At 38.7% G+C, this 12,310-nt stretch overlaps 1 protein-coding gene across 1 annotated transcript in view; it reads left to right on the plus strand.

Moving 5' to 3' along the window:
- Positions 1 to 12,310, plus strand: part of IMPG1 (interphotoreceptor matrix proteoglycan 1) — a 59,239-nt gene that overhangs the window by 43,034 nt on the left and 3,895 nt on the right. Inside the window, exons 13-14 of the mRNA XM_010565763.1 lie at positions 8,109 to 8,680; positions 9,466 to 9,685. Coding sequence (XP_010564065.1) covers positions 8,109 to 8,680; positions 9,466 to 9,685 — 792 coding nt within the window. The remainder of the gene's footprint in view (positions 1 to 8,108; positions 8,681 to 9,465; positions 9,686 to 12,310) is intronic.

The following is a 12,310-nucleotide window of genomic DNA, read 5'->3' on the forward strand; positions in this document are numbered from 1 at the left end:
TTTGGGGATGCTTTAAAGACTGGATATTCCTGTATTGTTCAAAGTACTTACGTGTTTCTGAAATACTTAATCCTCTAGAACTGCTGAAACATGAGAATGCTGAAGATAGTCATTGAAATTTAATGGTCAAGTCTCTCAGTATATGAATTTGGCCCAGGTCTATAAAGTAAGCCTGCCCAATTAATTGTATATCTGTTATATTTCCACCTGTTGCACTTAAATGCCTACTTTGAAGATGAAAAAGTTTTAAAAAATCATATATTAAATGTATTTATTGCATTATTTCAAAGTGTTGAAAAAAAGGGCTTATTCAAAAAACATGCAAAAAGCTTTAATGAGAAAACTATTAGCAGATAGCTAATTGAAGTAAATTAAGTCCTTAATGAGACAGAAAATGGCAAGCTGAATTACTATTTTTCAGCCATGCATTGGCCAATGCATGTGAAAATTATAATCAAAGGAAAAATTAATTTGTAATAGCACAAGAAACTGATATTTCAGAGGACACTTACAGGTACAGTGACCAAACACATGAAATTGATAAATGCATATGTGACTGCCTTTTGCTACTGACTGACTTCCATGAAAGCTAAGGGAGCTTTCATTTCCCAAGCAGAGATGGCTCAATGAAAATATTAACCCTCAGACATTCCATAAAGGGAATTCTTTCTCTATATGGAAGTAAAAGTAGTCAGGGCTTGGCCCTGATTTACTCTAAATCTTTATGCATCTTTGAAGAACAAGTGAAGAATTCTTTGCTTTTAAGTTGTTTCTTCAGTCATTGCAGAAGTATATGATACTACTGACATCTAAAGAAAGCAATCGTGGTAAAGATCCCAAAGTGAGATGAGGTCCATGTCATAACTCTGTTTGGGAGCAAACATGTTCCAGGTCAAACACACAGTCTGTTGACTTGGTCAAATTACTCAGCTAAGCATGAAAGTCAGTAAAATGAGGTTGTCCAGATTGTCCAGTTGTAACCAAATAGATGCCAGTGTGTGGAACCCAACTAAAGAAGCAGCCTTGGAAGATTTTTTCATAATGAACATACACAAGATTAGTAAATTGTAGTTACTCAACACCCTGAATTTTGCGGTGTTCTAGCTTTTCAGGTCTTGATTTTGCAAATTTTATGTTATCCTCTTAGTTTTCAGAGAGTAAGGTAGAACTGAATTGTTCTGAGAGTAATGAGAGATGATTATCATTACTAAGTAGTATCTTATTGGAGTACAAAATACTCCCCTTGTGACATCATGTCAGAATGACATTTATTTGCATCTTTGGTGGTGAGAACATGATGATGAAGCACAGCTGCAAAGTATGAGAACTTTCAGAATAAACTGAAGGCTTCTTAAGTTACGCAGGGAACTATGTGGTACTGGCGCTAGAGCCGCAGCTATCAGGCTGCTCTGTGAAAAATTAGACTACTCAAAAATTTTCAGCCAGGATGCTAAAGAGGAAAAGTCAAGAGCTACAAGAATTTTTAGGACTGGAGATGGTGAAGAGATGGGTTTTGCTCCCAGTGAAATGAGGTTCACTGAAGTCAGTGGAGAAGGGGTTCTGTTGATTACACTGGACACTGGACCTGGCTTCTGAGGAGTTCATATAGACAGACAGAATGACAGCCATAGATCATTCTGGCTTTTATGGCTTGGCCTTACAGTTAAAAAGGCAAACTTAATCAGTAATTATGTGCTGCAAGACATTTGTTGTGACATGTTAGGTTAATGATCCTCTTCCCTTAATTCTCTTAATCCTCATCTTACTTGTGCCCTAGTTAAAAATGAAAGACCTCAAGCACTATCGATTTCCTCGTATACAACAGTCCTGCATCCAGGGATTTTTGTGGCATTTCAGGCACCAACAAAATACATAGATTTGAATCCAGCTACTTGCTGTAGCGATCCATCTGGTATTTATATCAGCAGAGCTGCCCATAAAGAGATTCTTACCCTGCATTACAGACCAATCTCTTAATTGCACACTTTTTCCCTTTGTTATTTTCTTCAGCCAGCATATATACAAATACATACATGTACATTGTAATACTGTAACTTTCATATACAGAACAATATCTGCCAGTGGACTTGGAAAATTCATGCATTGCCAATAGGCAATGTCAGTGCTTATTAAGCTCATGAATGAAATTAAATGCCAGACCCTCTTAATGTATAACTTTCTGCATCTGCTTATTAATACAAACCTACTAGAAAAATTTTTCATGACAATTTGACCTTTCTCAAACAATAATTCCTTATTCATGGTCAATTAGGAGGGTTTCCCTCACTTAAAAAAATAGAAGAGGACAAACTAATTAGATACCTAAAATAAAGTTGTTGAAATGGCAGTTGATTTTTTCTAAGTCAAATCTATGTATTTTACTCCCTCAGTTGGGAATACATGCCTACATGCAGCACTCTTTTTACAAAGATTTAATATAGCAATGCGCCCAGGAAATTGCCTCTTAATTTAGTGTTTACACATCTTTGCCAAGAGCAGTTTAATTTTAGATATAAAACTCTTCTCCATATAAGATTGTCCTGCCTTGTCCATGTAATACAAAAAAACATCTGGAGAGTTCAGTAAATATCTTTGTGGGAGGGTAGGTGGTGGCTGAGAGTTAGAGTTGAGTTTTTTATTGCTGACAGCAGTTTTTAATTCCACGCCATTTTTTAACCTTCAATATGGTTCCTCTGGGGTTATATTTGAGTTCAGCATCTTATTTCGTGCTCTCTGCGGGTTTCCTACACCTGAATGATAGTGTTGTAGACCAAACTGTGTGCTGAAATGAAATATGCTGAGCTAAGAATATCTAATTCTTCAGCATTTGTGCTTTTAGAGGTTTCATAAAATAATTGCCTGTGTTTTTTCTAGCCTTCTGCTGTAAAAATCTCATCTACAAGGCAAACTGGATGAAGTATTACAAATAATTGCTTTATGATGAACCAGTTTAAGTGCATTTTGTGTTCCATTTCAAAATTATTTCTATATATATACGTGCTTATAGAATCATAGAATCATCATAGAACAAAATTGGGTTGGAAGGGACCTTTAAAGGTCACCTAGTCCAACCCCCCTGCAGTGAGCAGGGACATCTTCAACTCGATCAGGTTGCTCAGAGCCCCGTCCAGCCTGACCTGGAATGCTTCCAGGGATGGAGCATCTGCCACGTCTCTGGACAACCTCTTCCAGTGATTCAATACCCTCATTGTAAAAAATTTCTTCTTTATACCTAGTCTGAAAACCAATATATATTGGTTTTATATATGAAAGCAATATTTTAAATGCAAAGGTGGGTTTTTTTCATCCCAAATATCTAGGTCCTCTTTGTTTCATCCATAGTTTTTAACTCCTTAGGGTTGATTTTTATCAAAGGCTCATGTAGACAGTGGAAAAGCTTGGCAAAACCAGTTGCAGATCATTTTACTGCTGATTTCAACATGTCTCTTGTGTAGGCATGTCTTGCAGCAGTAACATGACAGGGGTTAGACAAAGTGCAACCAGCAGAAGGGGCCAGTAACCCCTGGGTTCAGGACTGGTTCTGTGGTTCAGTAAGCACTCAGCAGCCTTTAAGGTGAGCCCATTTCCTTTCACACTGCAAGGGACTAACACCACCTCTGTAGTCAGTCACTGTCTATCTCAGCTGGAGAGACAGTGACTGATAAATAAAACTTGGCAGCTTATGAAAACAGGTGATACATGCACAGAGATCATCTTGGTATGCCCTCAAGGCCTTTTAAGTTACTTTGCTTGCAATAAGAGGATGCCAGAAGACCGTTATAGTCTCTGTATAACCCATATATATACATATATATATACACAGCTGTATGCCTAATGTGTACTATACGTATGGTTATTCTGCTTCATACTTGCTGCAATTTCAAAGCCATTTCAGTTCTTTTTTTCTCCTGTACTTACCTCTTTCTAAAATACAATCTGCCTAACAAATGCCATCGCGATCATATGCTTGAGTGTTTGTTGTCATGCTGAGAGAAGGTTGCTCTGTGGAGCTGCAGGTTCATCCCATCAGTAGATCATCCTGCATTAATGCCTCAAGCACTAATGCTAAGAAATCTGTTCTGAGTTCCCTTAACTAATAAGTGACTCTCACTCCTTATCAGCGTAACAAGTAACAGCAAGAGCTTTGTAAACAGAGAACACCACTAGGCTTTGTTTTTCTAATCTGTCCATATCCTTGATTACACAAGAAACACAAGGACATGACAAGAGAAAAGCACCTCAAGTTCTCAATGAAGCCTTAGGGCATCAAGCTGTGGCGCAGCGTTTGGTGTTACATCCTGCATGCACAACCCCAGTTCCATACAGCACGCACTTTGTTATTCTCTTTTGGTTACTCTCTAGGACTGTAGGGACTGGGACTGTAGCCCTTGTATTATACTGTCAGCAGTGTGAATTATGTATTGCAACAGATAAAAGGAGACTGTACAACTAGTTTAAATGGGAATTTGCTGCACCCACATCGTGGTCCCGTTGTGCTTCCAGGTCACGACAATCTGGCCTTGCAGTAAAGCAGAATGCAGCACTTGGTCTTTTTCTGCATCCCATCCAACAGAGATGCTTCATATTAGCAGCGTACTTCAGAGTCTTTTCCAGAATCGCTAGTGCTCTAAGTTTGCTTGTTATTTTGTACACTTTGGTCATGAACAGCCGCTGGGGATGTGGGAGGGAGGTGGGAGGATCCCATCATGTGAAAGGTAAGGAACTATTTTATAATCTGGCAGAAAGCTTTTCCCCTAAGGGCCGTAGGACTGGCCACTCCTGATCCTCAGGGCAAATCCAAATATCCTGATCTCACTTGCTCAGGTTTTATGCTACCACAGTTCCGTCGATTTCAGTGAGTTCACTGCTGATAAATATGGGATTAGAACTCAACCCTAAATATCAAATCCAAAATAGGTGAAATATAGTCTCTTACCAAGTGGGAAGTTTTGTCATCTAAATCATTCTGTTTTCCAAATATTCTGCCAGTTAAAATGCACTTGGGGGAAGATGTTTTCATGCATGCAGTTGAAGGCAACAAAACTGGCTATAAAAATTTGCCTTCTCTAAAGTGGGAAAGGGATACTAAATATTGGCAGAGATGAGTGATCTTCAATAACTTACCATCAGTCAGCTAGTGTTACAGGCAAAATAGGCACCCCTTGTGCCATGCCACTGCATTGCAGTTGCCCCCCTTAAAACCTGGTCTCTGGAAAAACCTGGCAGCACCCACCTCCTACTGATTTGTTCCAATGTGCCAAAGTATAACAAAATGTTTGTCCAGCAACACCAGCTGTCCAGGGCAGTTTGTGAACTGCCTTTGATGACTGCTCTACTTTGAGCTACAAGATAACAGAGGAATCCTGCAAAAACACGTAACAAACAGGAGCTAATAACCTGGTCTTCAAAAGAGGGGGAGCATCTTGCAAGGCAGTTGCCTTACAAACTTGCAATATTTTGTGCATCCAGAAAGCAGCAAATGTGGAAGGTGTCCTTTCCCTGATTACCCCGCCAGAATAGTCCACATCTTGTTTCTAGAATGCTTTTTCATGTATAGCTATGAAGACACATACTGCTGCTGTGACAGACTCTGCTCTAGCAAGAATTTGCCTGATACTCCTCAGCACCTTGCTGAAATACAGTGTTAGCATCTGTTACTCAATACCTGTTAAAAACAGTCTTAAAATACATTGTGCTTTCAGATGGGCTTATTTGTAACAGAATAACATTTGCGGTACTTACTGATGTAGCGACTGCATAAATAGAAGCAGATGCAGTCATGATCCTTCCAGGCTGCTTCACCTGAGCAGTTCTGCTTCACAGTATCCAGGTTACCTTTGGAAATTGTTTCTAGAAGTTCACTTCTCCACAGAACAGACAAAAAAAAAAAAAATCTAGTTCTTCCCTTAGGCAAGGCATGTGAAATACTTGTAACAAACGGAAAACCTTAGAATTGAGAGTGGGAGGAGGAACACTCCAGTAACACCATGTTACTGGTATTCCAGTGTAAAATTCACTGACGCTTCACCAGAGCTAGAACCACACTGCCCTGCTGGTAGTGTCAAAATACGACACAATGGAAAGTGTTTCCCTTTTTCAAAAACTTTAATAGTCCTTATCAGCCTAATACTTGAGCACCTCAGAGAAATCACTGAACCTCAATAATGCTATAAGGAGCTGAAGAGATTGATTTAGGTAACAGAAACTGTGTACGGGGAGAACCAGGCATCCTACATAAATCCGTTGTGTATGTTCTGAAGTCAACAGAAAGATACAGGCACTTCAAAAGAGCCAGCATATGTTTGGATGGTTTTCTTCAAGTGAGATAAATGTCTCTCTCTTGACTAAAAAGGGAGCAGAGAGGACTGGCTTAGAGGATGCATCTCACTTTTAAATGTCTCCTAGAAGTGAGATCAACACCACACAAAGGCATATTCTTAAGACTCCTGAGGAGTTTGAAGCAAAACCAAAAAAGTAAATATAGCTCTCTCACAACCTACTCCAATAGTTTAACCACTGGTCAGTCTATTATGTGTTTTACTTAGTTTATTATTATTGGTACTATTTATTATTTATATATGAATTTTATATCTTTTTATATTATACTATTTATTATTTTTATATTATCAATTTATTTTATTAGCACATGTTCTGGTTTTTTACCCTACTATCACTAAATCACCATACAGGTAGTACAACATAGAAAATAAATGATAAAGGGGAAAAACTATGTATGTATCAGCTCTTAACATAAGTTTATGCAAAGTGGTAACCAGATGGGAAAAAATTCTTTTCAAGCATCTAATTCTAGTAAAACCACATACCTTGCCTTAGAACAACTCTTTGCTGTTTTGAGAAGTGTGGTCAGCTTAGCAGAATGGGGCTATATATGGCTATATAGAAAATACTCCACATTAGACCAAGGCATTGTATCTGCAGGGAGGAAGCAAAGAGCTAGTACGTGCTGTTAAATTAACACTGTCAAGAAAATAGACAGCTATCTCATATTAAGCTTTTATTTGTTGAAAATGTACATTTGTTCCTAGAACCAGCAATACAATAAGCAGAAAATAGGGCCTCGTTTGTTTGGAAGCAAGGAAATAGAAAGGGACACAAAGAACATCCATGGGCAACTCCTATGCCATGGACAGGATAGTTGCCACCTCCTTCAGTTGAGGTTATTGCCAATGCAAAATTTGCTCTCCTTTAATACTTTCATTAGCCACTGGGAGGAAATTAGTGCATAGGGAATGGAACAGTTCATCAATTGGAGAAAAACTTCTTTGCCATCAGCTGATAAGTGATTTTGCCTGCAGGGGGCTGCTAAAAGTCCTGTGTGAAGAACCCACACAAGTATTTCACTGGAAAAGGACAAAGTTGTCAGCTTGGAGGCCGGCGTTTTCTGTAAAGTCATTGTGGCTGGGTAGCTGCAAGCCAAATTCAGAGTCTCACTCATCCTGCTTTAGATTTGGATTTCAGCTACAGCTATCACACATCCTAGATCCACGCCAAGCCCCACTGAGGACCTCATAAAGGTTCACCATCTGGATCAAATGGCTGCTTCAGGTGCAGCAGATGATTTCTTAAGGTTTGAATTTGTTTTCACTGGTGCTGTTGTCTTTTAGGTAAATCAACAGAATGTGCATCTGAAGAGGCTGTACTGCTTTCCTTAACCACATTTTATGATTACCAGCAAATAATAGCATTAACCTCTCGCAGAGGGGAACAGAATGACTCTAGCATACAACTGATCCGAGCAGACAGCTCAAAGCTGTGATCTACTCTTTCCGTCAATATAAACTGACAGTGTGATTATGTACCTTCAAAACAGGAATGTGCTTTGGTATGGCTCAGGAAATACTTACCAAGTGTAATTATTATTTAAACAGAGCACCCACAAAAATCTCATCACTCAAACATGTGGATGAGGTGTTTTATTCCAGTAGCCCCTCCTTGGTGATGGAAATAACATTTTCATGTTTTGATAGCGTTAAAGCTTGTTTTTAAAAATGCTTCAATGGAAATACAACATACATGTTGTTTCCATGCTTGATATTTGTTATGCTTGCTTTTCAAAAGAGCTACTTGTTTTTCCCGTTTTTCTGCAGCAGTTAAGATCATGGATGAACCAGAATCATCAGGCGATGACATTTTAGTTACAGCCACCACTTATGAAACGTTGCCTTTCTTTATTGGTTCAAGTGATCTCTCTACCACGCAGCCTGAAGATGTTATTACAGATGCGCTACCATCAGACCAAAGAGCACCGCTGCCTGCGGCAACCAGCCCGCCCTACAGCCATTCGGAGATCATCGAACAGTCCCCTGAAGTCCCGGATTCCTCAGTGCCCGCCTCTGAGAGCGTTACGCCCGATGGCACCGGGACAGGAGTGCAGGACATTGCTGCCGAGTTAGATCACGTCGGTGCGATGAGCACAGCAGCACTGGAGGAAGCGGAGCACGGCAGCGGTTATATCTCAGTGCTGACAACTGAGCCTGCAGAAGCCACCCCAGCTCCTACGCTGAAGTATGTAACTACCAGCTCCATGACAACCGCAGCCAAAGGCAAAGAGCTAGTAGTTTTCTTCAGCCTGAGGGTAACCAACATGCACTTTTCTGATGACCTCTTCAATAGGAGTTCGACAGAATACAAAGCACTAGAACAACAGTTCATGCAATTGGTGGGTGAAAATCAACTTGAACAACACTTGCAATAGTTGGGCACGGTTTAACGAAATACACTGAAGAGCACAGTATCTTAACAATATCAGACCCTACTACGGTTCAGTCTGATAAGCTGTATTTTTAAAGGATCCATAAACCTGGGATGCTCTCAGGGTGTGAAGAAAGAGTTTATGCAGCCAGCAATGAAAGTTTTCACTTGTTCAAGAGACTCCAGATATATGCCTGGCATGTAGTTTATTTGGCTTTTTCTTAGATTCACATCAACAGTATAGCAGTGCTGATTACATCTAAGGCTTGTGTCTACATGCTGGATTTAAAAATAGGCCTTTTAAAATATATCATAGCTTAGCAGGGGGAACATGATTAGATACGGATTTTCTCCATGGGTACAATAGGGCAGCAGGTCAGCTCAGTAACATGCCTATTATGCTATGGCCTAACCTGTCTGGATTGAACGTTTGAAAATAATTAAAGTTGGCTTTTGAGTGAGGTGATTTTTTTCTCTTCCAGATGAATAAACTCCCCAGCTGCTGTGCATTTCATTACAGGGGAAATTGCTGCCCATCCATCTCAATATATTATTGAGAAAGACACCAAAGTCCTGAAGAAGATAGTGCTAAACAGAAAAGTTAATTTGGTGGTGGGGTTTAACAATTGTATTAAATTCAGAGAAATAAGCGTGTGATGCGTGTACTTGATAATGAAAAGTGACTGTAAGAGAAATTAATAGCAGGTAGACATCGACAGTAAGCTAAAATAAAGGCAAATTTCTCTTTTGCAGCTACTTCCATATCTTCAGTCCAACCTTACAGGTTTTAAGCACCTGGAAATACTTAACTTCAGGAACGGAAGTGTGATTGTGAACAGCAAAATGAAATTTGCCAGGACAGTGCCATACAATATCACAGAAGCAGTACACTGTGTTTTGGAAGATTTCTGTGATGCTGCAGCCCAACACCTCAATTTGGAGATCGACAGCTATTCCCTGGATATTGAGCCAGGTAAGACTGCATTACTAATGTACGTGCAAAATCAAAACCAAGCAGATAATCTTTTCCAGATTGTTACAGCTTCAGAAATATTACTGTTGTGGAAATAACGGTATTAGCAATAGCCTCCCAGTGATCAGGAGTAATAAGAAAAAACAAGATGTTGCAAATTATCTGCAGACATATTTTCACACTATAATGAAATGCTGGGTTCAGGTGTTGGTCTGCGCATGTACACCGACTGCTCTTCAGAGCCAAATACAGTAAACTAAAAACTCTCTAGAATAAGGGCTGGGTGAAGACAGGTAGAAGGAATGCTCATGTGCAGTTTACAGGAGTGACTTAGGCAAATCTTGCACCTGAGTATGATTTTTGCAATGTTGTAAGCAAACCATAGTTTAGAGCATCATTAAATCTGTTTTTAAAGGGCTACAGAGTTCTAGACAGAAGGAGATAATTTCTAGGAATAATTGTATTCTACAAATACTCACTGACCAGAGCATGACAGTAAGTAGCACTCCATAGATTTGTAATTCCAGAATCCCTCCTGATTTAATACCTTTCAAATAAGTCTGTAGTCTTTGTTAAACACCTAGATAGTCAGTAACAATGTATCTGGACACTATTGTAATGTCAGAAGCTTAAAGTTTTCAAAAACTGCATTGTTTTATAAAATTGAAGCCTGGATCTATTTTCAGGTTCTCGTAATTATTTCAGGGCTGAATTTAATTTCATTGGCATGGAGAAGAATACTACCAATACCTTAGCATGCAGATGCCTTCAGCAGTTTTGGTTAAGCTGTCTTTTTATGTATAGATCTCTGACAACTCCAGAACAGAAATCCCTCTACAATTCACACAGGCAGTTTCTAATCTGTTTTAATTTTACGTATCTCCTTGTGGCCACTAAGAGCATACATAGTGTGTGGTAAAGAAAGTTAACAGAATCACAGTATTCAAACTTTCAAAAATACTGCCATGATAAACTGATGTTTTGCTGAATAAAGTATTAAATGAGTTCACTAGAAAGAGTGAACTTTGGGCTGCCACACATCTCTGCTTTGGTAGTAAATTTTCATTAAATGAAAACTAAAACAAGAAAGTTGCTAAAATGCAAACACAGAAAAATTTAAAAAGCTTTCATCTTCATCCGTATTGGTTGCTTTACTGATGAGGTATTTCAACATTAATTTAAGAAAACAATTATCACAATGAGTTTGCAGAGAGCTATTCTTTCAAGGCTTACGAACAGCAGCAAAACGTCAAAATAGAAGAAATTATGTTTATAAAGCCAGTATATTCCCATACAGGTGTTTCAAAGCCCTACTGTCTTTTCCCTTCAGAAAAAAAACAAACAAAAAAAAACCCCCAAACTGTTCAGTAAATTAAGGTAATTTGAGCAAATTCCTATTTATTGTGAAAGTAAGAGCCATCTAGTGGTAATAATGTTATACCAAATTGAAACACTGATAGGCACTGACAGTCCAAAATACCTATCAAGACTCAGCAGCTGCAAAAGGCTGACTGCACTGGTCGTAAATAATACCATAAAGAATAACCTAGTGGGCTTTTAAAATACCTGCATGCATTATTTTTGTGATCTAAACAAAGTGAAAACACAGAAAAGATAACAAAGTACGGCAGGTACGTAGCCCAACACTTTATTAAGGAAAATGAAACATTATCACCAAAAAATGACCCTCTAACGCAGTGAAATGCTCCTGCCAAGCTCTACTTGTCAAATAGAAATGTGCTGAGACCTTTCAGCTTCAGCCTGCGTCTCTGTACTAGCAGTATCAGCTTTTATTTCCACTCCTATAATGGCAAACTGTAACCATCAAAACTGGGGAGAGACTTACAGGAGACATGCAGTTAATGTAGCTGTTACTGTTTTAATCTAGTACTCGATCATACAAACCCTTTTATTAACAATTTTTCCTTTAGAAGTGTTCTGGTTTTGCTTGGTGTGCAATTCTGTGTGGGGTAAGAAAAGAATCTGTAAGAATTAATATCCCCTTTTGATTTGCCAGCTGGTTTTGTTTCATTAGAGACTAAACTTTGTAATTCCAATCAGTAGTATCAATGACCAGAGCAAAGTACTCGGAACTTTTTTTTACTTAGGGTTTTTTTGGGGTGGGTTTTTTTTTTGTTTTGTTTTTTACACATAAGCAAGGGTTTGCCTGGCAATAAAGTTACTTTGTAATTCATTGCATTACTTTGATGCCCAGTTGTTAAGAGTTTATGCATACATACATTTACAGTCCAGGAACAAAGCACACCCCAAATCAACATCCCCATATAGCAAAGGGAAACTAAGCATGCTAAAACTCACTAGTCTAAAATAAGAAAAATAAATTTAAAAAAAAAAAAAAAAGGAACTAGCCATAGAACTATAGAGGGGTTAAAAGTGAACAGCTCTGCTGGATTAATTTTTACCAGTTAAGCATATCCTAGTGTGTGTCTGATATTTCCAGTACTACTATAAAGACTGCAATGCTCATTTTTCATTGAAATTAGTATTACTGAGCGTCTAGTATGGAGCATGAAGCAGCTCCGGAAGAAAATTCTCAGCCCAGTTAGTACCTACAGGTACTAGCTGCAATATCCCATATGAATCTTCTTTTTAAACTATAGATTT

This window comes from Haliaeetus leucocephalus, unplaced genomic scaffold (assembly GCF_000737465.1).
Source record: "Haliaeetus leucocephalus isolate CR32 unplaced genomic scaffold, Haliaeetus_leucocephalus-4.0 Scaffold195, whole genome shotgun sequence".
In the NCBI taxonomy this organism is placed as follows: domain Eukaryota; kingdom Metazoa; phylum Chordata; class Aves; order Accipitriformes; family Accipitridae; genus Haliaeetus; species Haliaeetus leucocephalus.